This window comes from Staurois parvus, unplaced genomic scaffold (assembly GCF_062004578.1).
Source record: "Staurois parvus isolate SC_StPar_1 unplaced genomic scaffold, SC_StPar_1.0 ptg003568l, whole genome shotgun sequence".
Taxonomy (NCBI): domain Eukaryota; kingdom Metazoa; phylum Chordata; class Amphibia; order Anura; family Ranidae; genus Staurois; species Staurois parvus.
Window position 1 is genome coordinate 37057 of NW_028321364.1, and position 24320 is coordinate 61376.

Consider the following 24320-nt stretch of genomic DNA (forward strand, 5'->3'; position numbering starts at 1 on the left):
AATCAGAATCGGCGAGAACTTGACCAAAAGTATCGGTACTTATACTCGCCAATAAAAAAAGGGTATCGGTGCATAACTAGGCCGCATACTATGGTATTAAATTAATTTACATTCCTCGCTCTGGTTACCTAATGGGGCGAATTGCCCGAGTCCTGCATGGAAGAATTGCCATAGGGTTTATGGTACAATTATGCATGGGCTTGATAGCAGTTATTTTTGACGCAAGGTCCCACACACCTCCCTAGATTTTTGAAGAGTCGAGCGCAGGGGCGGACTGACCATTTAGCCACTCGGACACTGCCCGAGGGCCCGGGGTCAGTAGGGGGCCCCATGAGATGCCCCTGGTACCTTTCATAGGCTTTTTTGGGTGTGGTTTGAGTGTGGGCTAGGACACAGGGGCCCCATGATTTCCTATTGCCCGGGGGCCCCATGAGTTGTCAGTCCGCCCCTGGTCGAGCATAACTAACGGATTTCAAACGTTGTTACTGGGACTGTTACGTGTCTTGGATTAAACCCCTGTAAGGTTTTTATTGTTAGTGGTATACCTGTTCGGGAGATTCACCCTCTCTACTTGCACTGTGGCCATTGTCACCTGGAGTAAATTTGGTGGGAAAATTCATCTGTGACAACTGTCTCTCTTTGAAGAGATACCTTCTCACTTTTTGTTGTTAAGAAAGTTAGGGAAAATGTCAGAGGTATAACTAGACCCTTCAGGGCCCCAGTGTAAGACACAGTGAAGAGTCCCTCTGACCCCATCCCAGGTCCCTTTCAATCGGTCCCGGGCCTTTGCCACTGGTCCTGGGGCCCTTCCCATCGTTCCCAGGGCCTTTTGCTCTAGTCCTGTGACCCTTCCCTCTGAGTACAGGGCCCTTCCCTGTGAGCTTGGGGCCCTTCCCTCCAGGCCTGGGACCCTTCCCACTGATCTCTACTCCCATTGCATGTTCTGCAGCAGGCCCCGTTTCTGCCATCTTAGGTCCCCCCTCAGTGGCAGAGTGCCAGGGCAAGGACACAAGTGTGACCGTTGCGACCCTGGTAGTTCCACCACTGGAAAATGGAATATATGCTTTGATCAAAGACCTCTCTTTCTCTTTCATGTTTCCCATTTCATGTACCAATAAGTCACTGCCATGTTTCACATGACTGTCATGTTGACTGTCATATGCCTTTAAATGTTTTCAGTGTTTTGACTCTGCTCCTCCCTTTCCTTTAGTTTAGCTAATGTTGCATAGATAGCCCTCCCCAGGGGCGGACTGACCATTTGGAAACTCGGGCACTGCCCAAAGGGCCCGGGGTCAGTAGGGGGCCCCATGAGATGCCCCTGGTCCTTTTTCATAGGCTTTTATGAGTTTGGGCAAGGACACAGGGGCCCCATGATCCCCTATTGCCCGGGGGCCCCATGAGTTGTCAGTCTGCCCCTGGCCCTCCCCCTTTCTCAGAGATACATTGCAGTAAGCCTCATGGCATGGAGCAGGAAACAGCATGTTCTTTTGACCTATGGAATTTCATTGTTGTAAGATTCTCTCAGTTTATGGAATAAAATTCACAAGATCTACAAGATGACATTCTCATTGAGTCACTGACTGTGGTATCCATCAGAGGTTGAAGTTATCGCTATCTCATCACAACTGTAAGTTCCAGAGATCACACTATAAATGCTTAGATTGGAGCCAACAGAACAGTCACAAAAGTAAAAGACACTCAGACATGATTTGAACCACGTTCTTTTTTTTATATAAAAACAATATCTTACAAATTAAACAAAAAAAAAACATTTCAGTTACAGAATAAATTGTCATTTCCCAGTCTGTATCCCATTAGTTATTTTGTGCAAAGCAGTTATTCCAGCTGACTTTTCAGTCTACAGAACCAGGGGTCCCGTTGAGGAATTAATTGGGAATTACCCATTCTATAGAGTAGAAATAAAGTGAGAGGCCCTCGAAGCGATTGTTTGTAGCCCTTCATGGTGGTAAATCCTGAAAGTATCGAGTATTACCCCGTTTCTCCAGATAGTTAGAAAAATGTAAGTAGATATGAATGTATAAAGCCATATACTTGGTATTTGGTTAGAAAAAAAAAAAGTAGAAAAAAAGTAAAAAATTGTATTTAGTATTTTATTTTAAATTGTGCTTGGGTCCTGAACTAAGGAACCATTACTGGCATGTTAACAAAAATTCAGAATTCCAGTGGATTTTAATATTTTCTTTCCTGTTAAATCTCAGATTAAATCCATACGGAAGTTTTTCCATCTTTGCTGCTGGTACTACTTTTATCTGAGCTAGCCTTGGGCTTTGTTTCTTGCTTTTCATGTGCAGTGTTTACCCGATTTTGCTCCACCACCGTCCCCCCAGAAGCAGGACTACTGGTCCTTGATGTCTGGCCATTGACCTGAGAGTTATAGCTCTGGAATGCAATGTCTAACTGTTCTTGGGCAACCCTCAAATGTTTATGTAAGGTGGTGAGGTCTGATGGAACGTTGTCGTCAGGGCTTGTGCAATTCTGTTCTTGGGCAACGTTGGCCAAGTTTTGTTCATGGGCCATGACGCTATTGGGCACTTTTGTGGACTTGTCGGACTTCACCACCATATTGTATTCTGGAGGGCAAGTGATATTCTTTGGGTATGAATAATTGTAGGGTGGCTGCCTGGTGGTAGTAGTCCTCTTGCTGCGAATTACGTCCCTCAGGGTCCCAATTCCGAGGTGAAACATCTCACAGATATTGAGCAACAAGCACAGGCAGCTCACAACATACATAATCAGCAGAAATACTGTCTTCTCTGTTGGTCTAGACACAAAACAGTCTACAATGTGTGGACACGGGAATGTGCTGCACTGGAAATTGGCCAAGACTTGGAAGCCATACAAATAATATTGACCTATCAAAAAGCCAACCTCAAAAACAACCCTTGACAAAAGCTGAAAGACGTACATTTTCATCAGTCCGTCTTCTTTAATACGCGTTCGACCATCATGTTTTTTGTTTTCTTTGTCTTTGCTTTCCACTTTTTCTGGTTCTGTTGGAGCCTCATAGATCATGGGCTCCTCCTCGTCATCCTCAGGATCTTCTACGTTTTCGCCCGTCCGCCATCTCAAGTAAGACTTTTTTTTCTTCTTTTGCAAATGTTTCCGCCTGTCGTTCTCGGCAGCCCGGGCAATCTTGTGGATGGCATAGCCCAGGTACATAACCGATGGAGCCGATATCATGATGATCTGGAAGACCCAAAACCGTACGTGTGACAGCGGTGCAAAGGAGTCATAGCAGACGTTCTCGCAGCCCGGCTGCTTTGTGTTACACGTAAATTTACTTTGTTCATCGGAGTAAATCGATTCTCCGCCGACGGCAGTTAAGACTATTCGGAAGATGATTAGGACTGTGAGCCAGACCTTCCCCACAAAGGTGGAGTGATTGTGAATTTCTTCTAGAAGACGGGTTAAAAAACTCCAGCTCATGTTGGGCATAAGGGCTATTCATTTATAACCTAAAAAGAAAACAAAAAAAAAAAATACATGAATTCAATTGCATTAGGCTTGGCTATTAAACTTCATTCATCTATCCCAGAAAGACCATTATGATAGCTTAAAGCTGAACTTCAGGCAAACTAAATCTAAATACACAGATGAAATACATAAATGAGAGCAGGTTTATCCGCAAAAGGGTATGCATTTCTGTCCATCCAGTTCTGATATTTACATAGCTGTGTTACACAAAACAGCCAGGTGGATGACACCTCTCATAGGAATACAGTGGTGTCCTCTCTCCACCCTCAGCCTGCTGAATGGAGAATGGAAGAACAACAGCTGGTTGATGAGTTCATCTCCCTGCCCATTAGCAAGTTCCTTGCCAGCGCACTTGCATTCAGCTCACTTGATCCTGTGACTCCCTTTGATGGTATCTTCCATTCCCCCTATGAATGCTGTTGTACAGGGACTTCAAGAGTCCAAAACCAAGTCAAATCCAGGTAATTACACTACTTTCATTATATATATATACACACACACACCACACACACACACACACACACACACATATATATATATATATATACACACCACACACACACATATATATATATAGGCTTTATTCAGAGGGAACGTGGGAGAATGCTGTACCACCACCTCCAGCACTGGATGTATACAGTAGCAATGAGTGCTGGGGTGTGTTGAAGGATCTATTAATGATGGCTGCTGGGGGATTTATTGTCGCCGGGAAGATGTATTGTTGCTAGGGGGATCTATTGTGACTAGGGGGAATCTTATGTTGACAGAGAGGCTCAATTGTTGCTGTAGGGATCTACTGTCGAGAGAGTTGTCTATTGTTGCTGGTTGCTAGAGGGACTGTTGAAGCTGGCAGGGATCTGTTGTTGCTGGGGGGGTATATTTTGTTGTGAGGGGTCTATTGTTGCTGGGAAAGTCTGGCTGCAGGGCATCTATTTTACTGCTTTTCTTGCTATCATTAACGGATTTGATACAAATTACTTAGCACCACAAAATGATGCTTGGTTCTGTATTCTCTAAAAGGGACAATACTTGGAGTTGGGTAAGGGGTGAAACCATGAGATGGTGCTCGGAGGTTGGTAGGGGGCAGTCACTCAGAAGGGGGAGTTCCTGCACCTATTCTCTGAGAATATATATATAGATGGATATTTAAAGTGCAACTCTACTTATTTATCTTTTTGTTTTACAGTAGGGGCCCGTGTTGTGGTGGTCTCCTGGGGCGAAGGAAAGTACAAAGGATGGGTAGGTGGGAGTTTTGAGTTGGACCCTCATGGGGTGGGGGAAAGATTGAGGAGTGGTAGGTGGGAGTGTTGAGTTCGGCCCTAAGAGGGAGCAGGAAGGACTGAAGGGTGGTAAGGGCCCTAAGAGGGGGGAAGGACTGAGAGGAGGTAGGGGGAAAGTTGAGTTTGACCCATGGAGGGAGAGAGAAGGACAGAGACCTGGTTGGTGGGAGCATTATATAAAAATATTAAATGTGGCCACACATTAAAATGAACAAAAAATTAGCAAGCTTGCACCCTCTGTGTATCACTGACAGAAAAAAAAACATAAAAAGAATAATTATTGTGCACTCATAAACCAATAATCAGTAAAAACAAATTGAGTAGGTGATAATCTGATGGGTTGGGGCAGGGAGTTCCAGAGGATGGGTGATGCCCTGGAGAAGTCCTGGAGGTGGGCATGGGAGGAGGAGACCAGGGAACTAGAGAGAAGGAGGTCTTGTGAAGAGCGGAGAGTGCGTTTTGGGTGGTATTTGGATATTAGGTCGGTGATGTAGTTTGGGGCAGTATGGTGGACGGCTTTGTACGTCAGTGTTAGGATTTTGAATTTGATCCGTTGGGCAATCGGAAACAAGTGGAGGAACTGGCAGAGGGGGGTGGTGGAAACGGAGCGGTTGGTAAGGTAGATGAGTCTGGCTGCCGTATTCAGGATCGACTGAAGTGGGGATAGCCTGTGGTGAGGCAGGCCAGTGAGGAGGGAGTTGCAGTAGTCGAGTCGTGATATGATGAGGGAGTGGATGAGCTGTTTAGTGGTTTCTGGGGTTAGGAACGTGCGGATTTTGGCGATGTTGCGGAGGTGGAGTCTGTATGAGTTTGTTAGCGATTGGTCTTGGGGCTGGAAGGATAGGTTGGAGTCCAGAATGACACCAAGTACTCTGGCTTGCGGGGTGGGCCTGATGGTGGCATTGTTGGACGTGATGGAGAAGTCAGTGGGTGGAGGTGCGCGGGCTGGGGGGAAAACTAGGAGCTCGGTTTTGGAGAGGTTCAGTTTAAGGAAGTGGAGCGACATCCAATCTGATATGTCGTTCAGTAGGTGTGTGATTCGGGCGGAGACTGAGGGGGTGAGGTGGGGGGTCGAGAGATAGATTTGTGTGTCGTCGGCATAGAGGTGGTAGTTGAAGCCGTGAGAGTGTATCAGTTGGCCAAGGGAGGAGGTGTAGATGGAGAAGAGAAGGGGCCCGAGGACAGAGCCTTGAGGGACCCCGACAGAGAGGGGGAGTGAGGGGGAGGTGGTAGCATTATAGGTAACGCTGAAGGAGCGTTGTGACAGGTAGGATGAGAGCCAGGAGAGAGCAGAATCTCTGAGGCTGAGGGAGTGTAGTTTTTTGAGGAGGAGGGGGTGGTCGACTGTGTCAAAAGCCCTGGAGAGGTCGAGAAGTAGGAGCACTGAATAGTGGCCATTAGCTTTGGCGGTTAGCAGGTGGGATGGAGGAAGATCTGAAGGGCAGTAGGGGGGAGGGTTAATTTGGGCTTTAACGATTCATTATTAAATACAAAGCTGCATTCATCTGTCTTTTATATGAAATAGCTTTAAAAAATTAACATCTCAAAAAGATTCGCTATAGAATCTTTTTACATGGTAATTATTATATTTTTACAAATATTAGCCTTTTCCACAGGTGTAGGCAGGGTGGATTTGATTTAAATCAAACTGATTTAAATCACTAGTCAGTCAGGCTGGATGTAAATCCTAGTTTTCTACATAAAGACTAATTCTTGCTGGTATAACTTTAATATACAAGTAGATGAAGATTTTTAGAATAACAACTTTTCATTTTAGTTTTTTTATCCCCAGTTTAATAGGTTAATCATTCGTATTTGGACAACTTTTCTGTTGTACTTAGGAAGGAGAAAAATAATCATTACCTTAATAATAACAATAAATAATAATTTAAATAGATTTATTCAACTGAAACAATAACATTCCAGCAGATGTGATTTGCTTAAACATTCATGTTTGTTAACTAATTTGGCTAAACAAAATATATATATTTGAAGAAACTTAGACTGTCGGCCCCTTCCTCCTCACACTGTCGGCCCCTTCCTCCTCACACTGTCAGCCCCTCCTCCTCACACTGTCAGCCCCTCCCTCCTCACACTGTCGGCCCCTTCCTCCTCACACTGTCAGCCCCTTCCTCCTCACACTGTCAGCCCCTCCTCCTCACACTGTCAGCCCCTCCCTCCTCACACTGTCGGCCCCTTCCTCCTCACACTGGCAGCCCCTCCCTCCTCACACTGTCGGCCCCTCCCTCCTCACACTGTCAGCCCCTTCCTCCTCACACTGTCAGCCCCTCCTCCTCACACTTAGTTTCACTTTCTTCTTGTGCAGATCTATTCCACTCCAAACAATCAGAAAAATATTTTTTCTATTCTATTCACTGAACTTCTTGAAGCTTGGCACTGAAGGGGTTGATTCTGTATTCATAGGTTTGTAGAAGTTAGGATGAAGGTCTTTTTCTTAACTCTGTTCATGTTATAACATTTTTGCTGTGAAGAAGAGGCATGTGATCTCCGCTGAGTCAAATTCAGTTTTGAGAACTGCAAAAGTAAACCAATCATCTGTGATAATATCTTGTAGGCAGAGAAACTGCCCAATAATCTTACAAAAACCTCTGGAAGAGCATGACATTGTGAATGGATTCATGGAATTTATTTACCAAAACAATTAAACATATACAGCCTTATTCTACATAATTAAAAAACTAATCTTTATTTCATGATGGAATAACCTTTGGATGGTAATATATTTTCCTCAAAAAGCATTATATTTAAAAAAAATCCGATTTAAATAAAAAAAATCTGATTTAAATTTAAAAAAATCCGATTTAAATAAAAAAAATCCGATTTTAAATAAAAAAAAAATCCGATTTAAATTAAAAAAATCTGATTTAAATAAAAAAAAAAATCCGATTTAAATAAAAAAATCTGATTTAAATTTAAAAAAATCCGATTTAAATAAAAAAAAATCCGATTTAAATAAAAAAATCTGATTTAAATTAAAAAAAATCCGATTTAAATAAAAAAAAATCCGATTTAAATTAAAAAAAATCTGATTTAAATAAAAAAAATCCGATTTTAAATAAAAAAAAAATCCGATTTAAATTAAAAAAATCTGATTTAAATAAAAAAAAAAATCCGATTTAAATAAAAAAATCTGATTTAAATTTAAAAAAATCCGATTTAAATAAAAAAAAATCCGATTTAAATAAAAAAATCTGATTTAAATTAAAAAAAATCCGATTTAAATAAAAAAAAAATCCGATTTAAATAAAAAAAATACGATTTAAATTAAAAAAAATACGATTTAAATCAAAAAAATCAGATTTTTTTGATTTTTTTAAAAAAAATCATTGATTTTTATCCACCCTGGGTGTAGGTGACCAGTCTACTGGTAAACATAAAAAGGTTAAAAAAAAAATTCAAACTTTGTTCCTATTACACAAATTCCCTCTCTAAAAATTCACGAAACCTTTTTTAATGCGAATTGCCAATCACTTTTTTGTACCATTAACCCATAACTAAGGACCCACGGCCGCTTTCCCTGGAGAGAGCGATGCTGTTTATCTAACCTTCTGTAATTGTGACATTTTAACGCCTATTCATGTATTTTCTTCAGTTTTCCAAAGAGCTATAAAAGTTTTTGGCAACCTATTCTCATCTGCAGAAAAAAAAAAAGAAAATTCACAATAGCCCTGGGAAATCAACACCCGTTCCAGCAAACTCATCACTGCTATAACATAGAATAGAAGGCTAAACTTTGATGTGAGAGGATATCCCCTGCTTGTTTACACTGGAGACAGTACAGTGATTCAACAACCCCCCTTATTTAGGTTGGGAATATTCCAAATTAATCTCGCTGTGAGGAATGTGTCCTTAGATATTCTGCACAAGGCATTCCTTGGGAGAACCGAAAATACCTTCAACTTTTTTTTTTCGTCTGCGCTTATAATAGTGAATATCCCCCTGAAGTAGCAATATTTGAGGCTTCGTTCCGACATGCCCAGGTAATCTCAGAGCAGAACCAATATGTATTCAAACTGAAGAGGAGACATTGGAGTTTATGGGCGCATCTGGTGTAGAAAGTGAAAACCTAAACTTTATGTTTCACACAAAGTATATATATATATGTTTTAGGACAGGGACGGACTGACAACTCAATAGTAGATCATGGGGCCCCTGTGTCCTTGCCCAAACTCAAAAAAGCCTATGAAAAAGGTACCAGGGGCATCTCATGGGGCCCCCTACTGACCCCGGGCCCTCGGGCAGTGCCCGAGTTTTGAAATGGTCAGTCCGCCCCTGTCTTACGGCTATCCTGGCATCCAATGGAGGTCTACACCAGTGGTGGTCATTGTTCTTGATATGGGATGCCCTCAATATCACCAAGGGTCTGCACATAAAATTAATTGAATATTCAGTGTCAGAGGCAGCAGACACACAACAGGATATAGTCAAAGACTATGGGAATGATACAAGAGATAGTCAGAGACTATGGATATAATCCAGGAGATGGGCAGATATTATGGGCATAATACCAGGGATGGTCAGAGACTGCGCAGATGATACTCTTGTAGAACCTTGGGAAGTTGGGCCATTACTCTCACACACAAGCTCTGCCCTGGTCTCCAACAATTTGAAACACTCCCTCAATACTGCTGCAATAAACAGTTCACCGCCCCCCCCCCCCCCCCCAAGCAGCTAAAGCCCAGGAGCCTAACTTGCAGCCCTTTGGCTCTTTGTGTGCAGCCCTTGGGTTCCCTGGAGACACTAATCAGAGATTCCCTATTGCTTTGTTATAGTAGTGATGTCTAGCAGTCTCATATAATATGTCTCCGGTCTATTACTGTCTCCTTAAGCATGTCCCCAATCTGAAACAACTCCTAGAGCATGCTCACAGTCTCCTGCAGCATGTTCACAGCCTCTAACCATCTCCTGTACCATATTTGCAGTCTCTGACCATCTCCTGTATCATGTCTGCAGTCTGTGGCCTTCTCCTGTATCATGTCTGCAGTCTCTGACCATGTCCTGTACCATATTTGCAGTCTCTGACCATCTCCTGTATCATATCTGCAGTCTCTGACCATCTCCTGTATCATGTCTGCAGTCTGTGGCCTTCTCCTGTATCATGTCTGCAGTCCCTGACCATCTACTGTGCTACGTTTGCAGCCTCTAACCGGCTGCTGTACTATGTCAGCAGTTTCTGACTATCTCTTGCATCATGTCTGCAGTCTCTGATCATCTCCTGAATCATGTCTGTAGTCTCTGACCATCTACTGTAGTACGTCTGCAGTCACTGACCATCTGCTGTTCCATTACTGCAGTCTCTGACTATCTCTTGCATCATGTCTGCAGTCTCTGACTATCTCTTGCATCATGTCTGCAGTCTCTGACTATCTTCTGTACCATGTCTGCAGTTTCTGTCCATCTCCTGTAGTATGTCTGCAATCTCTGGCCATCTCTTGTACCATTTCTGCAGTCTCTGACCATCTTTTATATCATGCTTGCAGTCTCTGATTATCTCCTGTATCGTGTCTGCAGTCTCTGATCATCTCTTGTACCATGCCTGTAGTCTCTGACCATCTTTTGTATCATATCTGGAGTCTCTGACCATCTCCTGTAGTATGTCCACAGTCTCTGACCATCTCCTGTAGTATGTCCGCAGTCTCTGACCATCTCCTGTAGTATGTCCGCAGTCTCTGACCATCTCCTGTAGTATGTCCGCAGTCTCTGACCATCTCCTGTAGTATGTCCGCAGTCTCTGACCATCTCCTGTATCATGCCTGCAGTCTCTGACCATCTTTGTTACTATGTCTGCAGTCTCTAACTATCTTCCATACAATGTCTGCATGTCTTTGACTATTTCCTGTTATATGTCTGCTGTCTCTGACACTGAATATTCACTGAATTTTATGTGTGGCCCTTTAGTGATGTCACATGCCACACTTGAGGCCCCCTATATGAAGAAAGTTGACCACCACTGAGCTAGAGCATGGCCCTTTTTCGTCATCCACCCTGAAAAATGTCACGCAGCCATCCCAGGAGAGCATGTGGCCAGGAAACCTTGAGTCACTAAATATAGGGTATGCTTTCCCTTTAAGCGTGTTCCTCATGCCTAAATGTTAGTCTTGCTCATGGCTCTGCCTGGAAAAGTCACTTCTTGCACACACCCCGCCACATTATTAGATGTCACTTTTTGACCTGCAGTTCCTTCTTACACGAAAATGTTTCCTACTCTTTCAATAATGAGGCCGGTCTGGGAGGATATAGTGTGTGATGGATAGCTGCTTTAATGATGATGGATCTTACAGGGGTCTGAAGGCCGTTAACCAGATGTAGATAACGAAACTCTGGAACAAGTACATAGAAATGCCATGAAATCCCAACTGAGAGGAACATGGGGCATGATAAAAAATTACTTTGAGCCAAGTTCCCCACCTTTAAGATTGAGGTACTTCTTCAGGCACCCAGGCCACCTAGCTGTGTGATGAGTAACTCAAAGGCCTCCCAAGTTCTTTGGAACATGCCTAAGCCATATATGGTGCCCCATGACCTACCCTCCTGTCCTCACCAGGTGGAATATTGGAGGGGAAGCTCTGTAGGGCATGTCTAAACAATATATTTGGTGCTCCATGACCTCCCCTCCTGTCCTCACCATGTTTAATATTGGAGGGGAAGCTCTTTAGAGAATGTCTAAGCCATACATGGTACCCCATGACCTCCCCTCCTGTCCTCACCAGATGTAATATTGGAGGGGAAGCTCTGTAGGGCATGACTAAGCCATATATGGTGCTCCATGACCTCCCCTCCTGTCCTCACAAGGCGTAATATGGAGGGGAATTTCTGTAGGGCATGTCTAAGTCATAAAGGGTGCCCCATGACCTCCTCTCCTGTCCTCACCAGGTGTAATATTGGAGGGGAAGCTCTGTAGGGCATGTCTAGGCCATATATGGTGCCCCATGACCTCCCCGCCTGTCCTCACCAGGTGTAATATTGGAGGGGAAGCTCTGTAGGGCATGTCTAAGTCATATAGGGTGCCCCATGACCTCCCCTCCTGTCCTCACCAGGTGTAATATTGGAGGGGAAGCTCTGTAGGGCATGTTTAGGCCATATATGGTGCCCCATGACCTCCTCTCCTGTCCTCACCAGGTGTAATATTGGAGGGGAAGCTCTGCAGGGCATGTATAAGTCATGTACGGTGCCCCATGACCTCCCCTCCTGTCCTCACCAGGTGTAATATTGGAGGGGAAGCTCTGTAGGGCATGTCTAAGTCATATACGGTGCCCCATGACCTCTCCTCCTGTCCTCACCAGGTGTAATATGGAGGGACAGCTCTGTGGGGCATGTCTAAGCCATACATGGTGCCCCATGACCTCCCCTCCTGTCCTCACCAGGTGTAATATTGGATGGGAAGCTCTGTAGGGCATGTCTAAGTCATATAGGGTGCTCCATGACCTCCCCTCCTGTCCTCACCAGGTGTAATATTGGAGGGGAAGCTCTGTAGGGCATGTCTAAGTCATGTAGGGCGCCCCATGACTTCTTCCTCCTCCCGGCGTCAGTATGTGTAACAGTGGAGATCTGCAGAGGGGTAGAGGGACTGTTGCAGAAAAGAATTAAGCCCTTTTTACACGGATGTTCCGATTGGGTTTGCCTGCCCGTTTTTCAGGTGGACCAGGTCGGAGCCTCTATTCTACTCTATGGAGCGGCGGGTGTAAACAGACATTTACATCTGCCGATATCCAATCTGATCCACCAAAAAGAGACAGGTGGGGATCCATTCCTCTTCTGGATGGGATGGCAGTCGGACGTAAACGGACAGGCGGTCCATTTGCATCCGACTGCCCATAGAGGACAGCGGGCTGTGTCTGTGTCTGCTCTGCAGCAGCGAAGCGGACGCGGACCTGTCATCCGGTTGCTCAGCAGGAATCAGCAGGGAGATCTCCCGCTGAGCAATGCGAATCCACTGACAGGTCCATGTGAAAGGGGCCTTAGACTTGACCAGGGATGGTCTTTAAATGGACAAGGTACCGAATCAAGTCATGGCAATGACAGCCAACCTGTGCATGCCAAGCTGCTGGTAGAGCCACAGCCAGGACAGAGGACCTCTGCATACAGCTGGGAGTCCTCGTTAGTGCAAGATATGGACACCATGGGGTTGATTTATTAAAACTGGGGAGTGCAAAATCTGGTGCAGCTGTGCATGGCAGCCAATCATCTTCCAACTTCAGCTTGTTCAATTAAGCTTTGGCAATAAAACCTGGAAGCTGATTGGTTTCTATGCAGAGCTGCACCAGATTTTTCACTCCCCACTTTTAGTAAATCATCTCCCATGGTTTCTATAGGTTAAGGCTGGAGGAGCTGAGAGACGAGAAAACTGATAACGTTACAACATTTTGGGCTACGCTTTTAGCATGTCTTTAAAGTGGAGCTCCGCCCAAAAGGGGAAGTTCTGCTTTAAGTCTTTGTCCCCCACTCTCCATTAAGGATTGGCACCTTTTCGGGAGCGGGAGGGAGTACCAGAATTTGATAGGTACTTGCTTGCACCTCCACTGTGATCGCCTACGGCGATTGGAAGCGGAAGTTGTCCTCCCCCCTCCCTCTCCGTAGTCTTCTGGGACATGTGACAGGTCCCAGAAGACTACGGGGCCATTCACAAAGCGCAGCGCTTCTCGTTCATGCGCAGTGGGCACCCGGCTGTGAAGCCGCGAGCTGTCACAGCTGGGTGCCCACACTGAAGACTGTAGTAAAGAACAAAAAAAAAAAGGAGAAGAGCGGACAAACCTTGCGCATTACCTCAGTACAAAATTTGTGTATTTATTAATAAGTTATACTCACAAGAGTAGCAGTAAAAAAAGGCAGATAACACTGTTCAACAGGTAAAAAGTTTTGGGCATAAAATTAGCTAATCTTACATAATTTTGGGGTGCTGAAAACGAAAATGACCCTAAAAAATGTTGATTGGCTCTAGTTTCCATGATATATTCACCCATCTAATGACGTAAGCCATTCAAAATTATGATGCAACTTCAGCTGCATATTGTGCAATTGATACTGGTGACCAATAGAAAATGTCATGTATACTGAGATGATGCAATATTAGCCTTTAATTGCATCACTTCACTGCATAAAAGCTGCAGTATCTGTAGCTGATTGTAGTTGGACAGCGTCTTTACATTTCGTTTTATGCTTATATAGGCTACTCAGTAATGCCTCGAACTTGTGTGAATAAAGCAGATAATTTCTGCTATATCTGCGGTGAAATAACTTTTATCTCACAAAAAAGGAGGATAACAGGAATGATTAAGAAAGCCTACAACTTGTATTTTGGCTGCAAGATAGGAGACCAGGACAAGAGCTGGGCACCACATATATGCTGCAATTCTTGTGGGACGGCACTGGAGCAATGGTTGAATGGAAAAAAGGCATCTATGCCTTTCGCTGTGCCGATGATTTGGAGAGAGCCAACAGATCATGTTAGTAATTGTTACTTTTGTATGGTGCCTCCAATTGTAAAAGGGCTAAATAAGAAGAAAAAGTTATCTGTGCACTATCCAAATATTCCATCGGCAATACGTCCAGTTCCTCATGGAGAGGGGCTACCAATTCCTAAAGCACCAGAATCCTTCGTGGTTGAGTCAAGTGAGGAAGAACCTGAAGCGTGTAGTCACGTGCAGTTGTAAGAGATAGCCCTTTCCTCGAATACAAGAGAAAAGCCAAGAGAAGCAAAACCGACACAAACTGAAGACAAAACTAGTGAGAATCCTAAGTATTAAAATGATTCAACTTCGCTTATGGCTATAATTTTTCTTGGTAATCCTATGCAATATATTATGCCATTTAGGCTTTGTTATGTAGTCAATATCACTTGCTTTATATTTGTGGAAAGACATCTATCTATATAATTATTGTGCATTATGTAGTCATTACGCCTATAGTAGAAAACTTTCCGTTTACAGAAAAACTAGAGCCAATTGACAAATTTCATTGTTATATTTGAACTCAGAATATGAAATTCATTAAGAAATGGATCCTTTTGTTTCCAAAACTGGCAAAAAATAAAAATTTGTTGAACAGTGTAACATCCAAAACCAACAACGGGTTAAACGACATGTGCAAGTTCCATCCAAAAGGGAGATAAACTCTTGATCCATCTGACGCGTTTCAACGTGGGATCCCTTCTTCCTCAGAGCTAGTCACAAAGGGATTAATTCCCCTAAGTATCAAATTCTTATATAACCGGCACGCCCTCGTGAGTGGGACAGTCATGTAGACGGAGGGGGACCGGGTTATTTTGGGGGTTAAGCGTGTCACATAGATCCATAGAACCATAAAATGTCATAACATACAAAAAGTGCAAAGCCAATCAATAAATATAGACAAATAATAGATGATGAATATACATAAAAATATATAAATAGAAAAATGATGGTATAATATGACCACAAATGGAAAAGGATAAATTGCAATAGTGCAAATAATAGTGATAATACTATAATGGTATATAAAGACATTAGAGATAAAAATGAAGACGAAGACTTAAACTGATTAAACATTAAATTACTAAGTGGGAACACAGAGAGAGAAAAAAGGGGGGGGGGGGTTCTGGCCCACACTAAAGATGCCGGCGCCAGGAAGAGAAGACGGTCGGTGAAACCAGCGGTGGTGAGGACATGGCTGGACCGAGGGACAGGTAACTGACTGTATATTAAAAGTCAGCAGCTACAGTTTTTGTAGCTGCTGACTTTTATTTTTTTTCAGCTAGAGCTCCGCTTTAACCACTTCCGGTCTTGGCCAATTCTGACATTCCTCTTTCACATGTAAACATTTTTTTTCCTAGAAAATTACCCAGAACCCCTAAACATTATATATTTTTATGCAGAGGCCATAGAGAATAAAATGGTGGCTGTTGCATATTTTTAGGTCACACGGTTTTGTGCTGCGGTTTTTAAAACGCAAATTATTTGGGAGAAAATAAACTTTAATGACTAAAGTCCCTTTCTCTGCAGATTAAAGTCTCTCTCTCTCTTTGCTATAAGCAAATTGTGTAAAAAAAAAAAAAAATACTGATCACTTCCCCAAAGTAGTACAATGTTACTATGGTAACATTATACTACTTTGGTCATAGTGAAATATGAAAAAAAAATCTTAAAAAAAATAAAAAAAATGTAATAAAAAAAAAAATATATATATATATATTTTTTTTTTTCATACTGTCACCAGTCAGTGTCCCTGTTCACCGCCATGCCAGTTATATGATGACGCTGTACTTCACTGGTGACAGTATGTAAAAAAAATAGTGAAATAAATTTTTAAAATTTTTTTTTTCCGAAAAATGACAAAAAAAATACAACTTCAAAAAACGCGCCATTCCTCTTATGAAGTACGTCCGACTGTCTACTCTGCAAAAAGGGGTCATTTGGGGGATATCTGTACTGTTCTGACATTTGGGGGATATCTGTACTGTTCTGACATTTGGGGGATATCTGTACTATTCTGACATTCTTGGACCTCAAGAAATTAGATTGGCTGTCAGTACTTCAGGATTGATCAATATTCAGATCTATACCATAGTTTGTGAACTCTATAACTTTCCTACAAACTAAATAATACATCCTAATTTGGGTTATTTTCACCAAAGACATGTAGCAGAATACATCTCGGCCTAAATTTATGAAGAACAATTATTTATTTCCAAACTTTTATAACAGAAACAAAGAAAAACGTGTTTTTTTTCAAAATTTTTGGTCTTTTTTTGTTAATTTAGCAAAAAATAAAAACCCCGGCGGTGATTAAATACCACCAAAAGAAAGCTCTAGTTGTGTGAAGAAAATGATAAAATTTTAGTTAGGGTACAATGTTGAATGACCGCGCAATTGTCATTCAAAGTGTGAGAGCGCTGAAACCTGAAAACTGGCCTGGGGGGGAAGGTGTAAAATTGCCCGGTATTGAAATGGTTAAGAATAATAATAATAATAAGACACTTATTGGGATTTTTTTTTAACCAAAAATATGTAGCAGAATACATTTTGGTCTGAATTTATGAAGAGAATTTATTTTTTATTTTATTTTTTTTAATTTATGTTTTATAGAAGAAATGTTTAAATAACTGTTTTTTAAAAAAAAGTTAGTCTTTTATAGCGCAAAAAATAAAAAACATACAGCTCTACTTGAGGGAAACAAATGACATAAATGTAATTTATGTACAGCGTTGCATGACCGCGCCATTGTCAGTTAAAGTATAGTATAAAGTAAAGTATAAGTCACTGATTGCCGCCATTAATGGTATTAAAAAAAAAAAATTAAAAATGCAGTATATATACCATAGTTTGCTATATAAATCCTGAATAATAATAATAATAACAATAATAATAATAACAATAATAATAATAAATATAATAATAATAATAATTTAGTAACAGCTGTGACATGTCTCGGTGGCAGACACAGAGAAAAATACAATTCAGCACATGCTGAGCACAGCAATTCTCTGCTATGGATGCAATTTGCGCATATTTAAACAATTCTGCGATATGAATTTTACAAAAGCGCGTTACAAAACATCTTTTAGTGATAAAACTAAAATGAACATTCTGTTTATATTTTCTTTTCCAGAACATACTTTTGACCCCGAGGCTGAATTTCGTAAAAACTCTCGTAAGAAACAAAAACCTTCCGCGCTCGACAACAGAAAAACATTCCCCGACAACTTCCCCCCGAGAAGGATTCCTTCTTATAATTTTTACGACGCACAGAAAAAACGTAAACTCACCAATGCGTCTGCAGATTTTCAAATGGTTAAACTGTAAAGTAGTGAAAAAAAAAAAAATTCTTGGAAGTATTTGTTTCCTAAGTTCCTGGAAAAGTGGAGGTAAAGTCGAAGAATATACTCACTTTACAAGGCACTTTTTTGCAAGATGCGAAATCCCAAGACAGACGCAAGGATCCGATAGCTCGGGGTTTAGAAAAAAAAAAAAAAGAAGAAAAAAAAATACAAAACTGGAATTTGGAAAAACGCACAAAAGTAACGATGAGGCGAAAACCTTTTATGAGTATTTAAACATCCCGTCAGTGTGATGTATAGGCGTGCTCCGTTCCCTCATATCCTGCTGTTGCAAGTTTACATTCTTCTGTTGCTATAGAAGAAAAAAAACATTCCTTTGGTGCGTGGAGAAAATCCATCCGATTTCTTGTTTCCTGTTGTCTTTGCAGAATCCCTTTATGATCTGGATAACCACTGGGTGGGTTTGGGGAAAACTGTCCACCGTATGCACCACTCTGCTGGCTGGGATTCTCGGAGCAATGTCTGGAATCCTTCTCTCTCTCTTTTTTTTTTTTTCTTTTTTTCTCTCCCTGGAGAGTAAACAAGTCAGCAGAGATGAGTGAGGGAGAGAAGCTCATAGGACACAAACCAAAAGAAAGGACACGCTACACGTGTCTGTAATGTGTCTGCGAAGATTCTGCGGCCTCAGAACTCCAGAAAGGGGAGCACCAAAAAAAAAATGGAAAGGAGAGTTCCAAAAAGATGGAGTTAAAAAAAATGGAAAGCAGAGCTCCAAAAAATGGAAAGAAGAGATCCCTAAAAGATGGAATGGAGAGCTCCAAAAGATGGAAAGAAGAGATCCCTAAAAGATGGAATGGAGAGCTCCAAAAGATGGAAAGAAGAGATCCCTAAAAGATGGAATGGAGAGCTGAAAAAAATGGAAAGGAGAGCTCCAAAAGATGGAAAGAAGAGATCCCTAAAAGATGGAATGGAGAGCTGAAAAAAATGGAAAGGAGAGCTCCAAAAGATGGAAAGAAGAGATCCCTAAAAGATGAATGGTGAGCTCCAATAATGGAAGGAAGATCCCAAAAAATGGAAAGGAGAACTCCTAAAATAGAAAGGGGAGCTCCAAAAAGATTGAAAGAAAAGCTCCAAAAAAAGGAAAAGAGAGCTCCAAAAGAGATGTAGAGTTCCAAAAAATGGAATGCAGAGGTCCAAAAGATGGAAAGTAGAGATCCCCAAAAGATGGAATAGAGAGATAAAAAAAATGGAAAGGAGAGCTCCAAAAAATTGGAAAAATGAGCTCCAAAAAATGGAAAGGAGAGCTCCAAAAATTGGAAAAATTAGCTCCAAAAAATGGAAAAGAGAGCTCCAAAAGATGGAAAGAAGAGATCCCTAAAGGTGGAGTGGAGAGCTGAAAAAAAATGGAAAGGAGAATTCCAAAAAATTGGAAAAAAAGAGCTCCAAAAAATGGAAAGGAGAGCTCCAAAAATGGAAAGAGATCCCTAAAAGATGGAACGGAGATCTAAAAAACGAAAAAGAGAGCTCTAAAACCAGGAAAAATTAGCTCCAAAAAGATGGAAAGGAGAGCTCCAAAACATAGAAAATACAGCTCAAAACTAATGGAAGGAGAGCACCAAAAAAGATGAATGGTGAGTTCCAATAACAGAAGGAAGATCCCAAAAAATGGAAAGGAGAACTCCAAAAACAAAAAGCGGAACTCCGAAAAGATTGAAAGTAAGCTCCAAAAAAATGGAAAGGAGAGCTCCAAAAGAGATGGAGAGTGCCAAAAAATGGAATGCAGAGCTCCAAAAGATAGAAAGTAGAGATCCCTAAAAGATAAAAAGGAGAGCTTCAAAAAATTGGAAAAAAGATCTCCAAAAAGACAGGTTCCATGCCCTACCCACTTCCCAGCACCGCCCCTTTTAGTGAATACAGAACCAAGTATACTTTTTTGGTGCTAATTAATTTTTATCCAATTTGTTAATAACAAAAAAAGCAGTAAAATAGATCCCCTGCAGCCAGCAAAAGTAGACCTCCCCCCCAGCAACAATGGATCCTCCAGAAACAATGGACCTGACCGCAACAATAGATTCCCCAAACAACAATAGACCCTGGTCAGCAATAATAGATCTCACAGCCAGCATTAAAAGACCCTCCAGCAGCCAGCTACAATAGAACTCTCCTCAACAGTAGATCCCTTTCAACAACATTTAATTCCGGAGCAGCAACAATAGACCTTCCCACTGTCCCTTGGTTCCATGCCCTACCCACTTCCCAGCACCGCCCCTTTTAGAGAATACAGAACCAAGTATCATTTTTTGGTGCTAATTAATTTGTATCCAGTTTGTTAATGATAACAAGAAAAGCAGTAATATAGATCCTCTGCAGCTAGCAAAAATAGACCCCCCCAGCAACAATGGATTCCTCCAGAAACAATGGACCTGACCGCAACAATAGATTCTTCAAACAATAGATCCCGGTCAGCAACAATAGATCTCACAGCAGCCAGCATTAAAAGACCCTCCAGCAGCCAGCTACAGTAGACCCCTCCCTCAACAGTAGATCCCTTCCAACAACATTTAATTTTCCAGCAGCAACAATAAACCTCCCGAATACCAACCCCCCCCCCCCACGACAATAAATCTCCACCAGCGACAATAGACCCCCGACAGCCAGCATTAATAGATCCTCCAGCACACCCTAGAACTCTTTGCCACTCAGTGCTGGAGGTGCCAGGGCCATGTTATCCCCACCACCAACCACCCATTCCATGCTGAAAAAAATCCCTACCAAATGTTGGTCTTTAGGATAAATGATACAAATATGATGTAAAAAAAAATAAATGTTCCACAATTCAGACCATTTCAACAATGACTAAATTAATGGGATGTGGCCCTGGCTGGCCGAGATTTGACCCAACATTCTGTAAAACGTTGGGTTGGAGGTGCACAAACGGAGTGTGTTCTGCAAACGTCTCGAGCAGTTTGCGCTGACCTCAAATAACCTCCATTCCCTGTGGATTGGGGAAGAGTTTCCACGCCACTAAAATTATTTTTGGATTGAAGAAATAAAAAGTCTAAATCTGCGTACGGGTCGACTTTTACAGAGAGCTCAGCTGGCTGGGAAATGGGGGACAGTTTCCTGAGGCCAATAACTTGGGAAGTGTCAGTCTATCTTTGAGATTAAAGGGTTTTACACAAAGTTTAGGGCAACGTTTCTCCTACGGGGTTCCTCCAGAGGTTCCTACGGCTTCCTTGAACAATGAGCAGGTTCTGCTTCCCAAATATGCAACCACTGACCATCATGATCTCTTGGCCATCTGTAAAGGGAGAATTCTTCTCATGGAGTTCAAATATAAGGGGTGTTCATCTACTGACTACCAATGTAAGGAACATTCTTTCCGTTAACCACCAATGAAGGGGGCATTGTTCTTATTGACCACCAATGTAAGGAGCATTCTTCCCACTGGCCACCAATGTAAGGGACATTCCTCCCACTGGCCACCAATGTAAGGGGCGTTCTTTCCACTAGCCACCAAAGTAAAGAGCATTCTTCCCATTGGCCACCAATACAAGGGACATTTTTCCTAATGAATACCAATGTAAGGAGCGTTGTACCTACTGGCCACCAAAGTAAGGAATAAGGAACATTCTTCCCATTGACCACCAATGTAAGGAACATTCTTCACACTGACCACCAAGGTAAGGAACGTTCTTCCCATTGACTACCAAGGTAAGGAACATTCTTCCCATTGACCACCAAGGTAAGGAACATTCTTTACACTGACCACCAATGAAGGGGGCATTCTTTTTATTGACCATCAGTGTAAGGGACATTCTTCCCACTGACCACCAATGTAAGGAACATTATTCCCACTGACCACCAATGTAAGGAACATTATTCCCATTGACCACATGCAAGGGGCATTCATCTCACTGATCACCAATGTAAGAAACATTCTTCCCATTGTCCACCAATGAAAGGGACATTCTTCACACTGACCACAAAAGAAGGGGGCATTCTTCTTACTGACCACCAATGTAAGGGGCATTGTTCCCACTGACCACCAATGTAAGAAACATTCTTCCCATTGGCCACCAATGCAAGGGGCATTCTTCACACTGACCACCAATGTAAGGGGCATTCTCCCCATTGACCACCAACATAAGGAGCATTCTTTCTATTGACCACCAATGCAAGGGGAATTCTTCCCACTGACCACCAATGTAAGAAACATTCTTCGCATTGGCCACCAAGGCAAGGGGCATTCTTCACACTGACCACCAATGAAGGGGGCATTCTTCACACTCACCACCAATGTAAGGACATTCTTCCTTCTTAACTCTCTCCACCAACGTAAGGAGCATTCATCCCACTGGCCACCAATGTAAGGAGCATTCATCCCACTGGCCACCAATGTAAGGAGCATTCATCCCACTGATCACCAATGTAAGGGGCATTCTTCCCATTGACCACCAAGGTGAGGAACATTCTTTCCTCTGACCACAAATGTAGGGGGCAGGTAGTACTGTGAACTCTGTGATCTCAGCTTCAAGGAATTCAAACATTCTGCATTATGGATTTAATAAGCAGGAAGGAAATTATGAGTGAATCATGAAACCTCGTTTTCTTACTATGTGGTTCCCCCCCCCCCCCACCCCCCCACCAGCCTGAAGTATCTGTCATCTGTGATCTATCACTGGGAGAAGTTCAGAAGATGTTCTAGTCCGGGCCTGCCATCCGGTGGGGTGGGGGGATCTCATCACTCCTCTTCTGCCGCAATGTATCTAAACAGAACACCAAATCCACAACCATCTAATGTTTTCTATGAACCAGCGGCTTATAACGGAACACAGAGAAGTTTCTGGACAAAAAGAGAACTTGGCATCCCGAAGTCCCATGTACTGGCAGGAGAACCAGAGCTATTTTTAGCTGCTGAGGATTTTTGTTTTCCAAAAGTATGTAAATATTAACGTGAGCCACACTGAAATGTTACAAAGCGTTTTTGTTTCTCCGGCATTTTTGTATTATTTGAAAACATGATCTAAGCTGGAGCGACCCTAAAGCCCGGGTTCACAGAGCTCAGTGGTAGGTGACTGGGGGGAAGGGACACACTACCCTCTACACAGCACAGAGGAACAAAGCTGGGGCTGTCAATCACAGGCTGTGTGTTGGAGATCCCTCCCCTGTCACCATTTTTTGTTGCATGTTTCGACACTTTTTTTGCGTTTGACCCGTGTTTTCCAAGTGTAAATAGGGCCCCTGATTTGTTTATGACCCCCCCAGTGAGGTGATACACAGGGATGGTGGTTCACAGAGATGCAGCAAATCCACCTACATAAGTTGTACCTGTTTATCTGCAGAATTCTCTTCTCTACATCCTTTCTAAGTGCAGAGTTTATACAGCTTGTCTGAGCTTTCAGAAAGCAGGGGGGGGGGGGCTGAGAGCTGAAGTTACACTTTCAGTGATAGCTGACTAGAGGGAAGGGACACACTCCCCTCCACACAGCACACAGGAACAGAGCTGAGGCTGTCAATCACAGGCTGTGTGTTGGAGATCCCTCCCCTGTCACCATTTGTTGCATGTTTCGACACATTTTTTGCACGTTTGACCCGCGTTTTCCAAGTGTGAATAGGGCCTTAGGCTACATCCATATGCATCCCCTGGTTTGTTTTATGACCCCCCAGTGAGGTGATACACAGAGATGGTGGTACACAGAGATGCAGCAAATCCACCTACATAAGTTGTACCTGTTTATCTGAGGCCTTCTCTTCTCTACATCCTTTCTAAGTGCAGAATTTATACAGCTTGTCTGAGCTTTCAGAAAGCAGGGGGCTGAGAGCTGAAGTTACACTCTGCAGAGTGAGAGCTGATTGGGGGGAAGGGACACACTCTCCTCCACACAGCACACAGGAACAGATTTGAGGCTGTCAATCACAGGCTGTGTGTTGGAGATCCCTCCCCTGTCACCATTTTTCTCTTGGAGTCGTTTTTTGTGTCTTTGCCCCGTGTTTTTCAAGTGTGAATAGGGCTTAGGCTACATCCACATGCATCCCCTGGTTTGTTTTATGACATGGGGGGGGGGGCTGAGAGTTGAAGTTACACTCTCAGTGATAGCTGACTGGAGGGAAGGGAAATACTCCCCTCCACACAGCACACAGGAACAGAGCTGAGGCTGTCAATCACATGCTGTGTGTTGGAGATTCCTCCCCTGACACCATTTTTGTCTTGGTGTCAGGAAAACTTGTCAGAAGTGACTCGTGCTGATAGCAGAGGAAGGAAGCAGCAGACAGAAATAACACTTAGCCCGGGTTCACACTGATGCGGTGCGGAATTCACAGCGGTTTCTGTGCGAATTCCCCAACCGCATCAGAATCGCACCCTGTTCATGCGAAACGCTGTGGGTGTGTATGTTAAATTAACAACACCCTGAAAGCGGTCCACAAAACGCGGTGTGATGTGCAGAATCGGATCGGTGTGAATACCCATGCGATCTGATTCTAGTGCGGACCCAAAAAAGGGTCCTGCACCTTTTTGGCGCGGTGAGATTAGAGCCGTACATAATGTAAGGCTCCGATCGCACCGCACACAAATCGCATGTGATTGGCGCAGGAATGCGGTGCGGTTTATGTGCGAATCACATGCGATGTACCGCACCACATATTTGTGAACCTGGGTACAAAGTGGGACTCCAGTCAGGGAGTTTTCAATTAGGGGAGGACCTGTGTCAGGTATCCTCATTGGTGGAGATCCGAAACCATTCACACTACGGGGCGTAGTCATCAAAAAT

The 24320-nt window shown here is 42.8% G+C and overlaps 1 protein-coding gene across 1 annotated transcript; it reads right to left on the reverse strand.

Annotated features, from left to right (window-relative positions):
• Nucleotides 1-1708: 1708 nt before the first annotated feature.
• LOC149427697 (gap junction gamma-1 protein-like) lies at nucleotides 1709-17677 on the reverse strand. The gene is made up of 2 exons (XM_089667764.1): nucleotides 17658-17677; nucleotides 1709-3476 (listed from the first exon to the last, which is right to left on the reverse strand). Exon 2 carries the CDS (start codon nucleotides 3454-3456, stop codon nucleotides 2221-2223), a length of 1236 nt encoding a protein of 411 aa, XP_089523890.1. The 5' UTR covers nucleotides 3457-3476; nucleotides 17658-17677; the 3' UTR covers nucleotides 1709-2220.
• Nucleotides 17678-24320: the final 6643 nt, after the last annotated feature.

Excerpts from the sequence above, each read along its gene's own strand:
- LOC149427697 (XM_089667764.1), bottom strand. The coding sequence starts at position 3,456 with ATGCCCAACATGAGCTGGAGTTTTTTAACCCGTCTTCTAGAAGAAATT.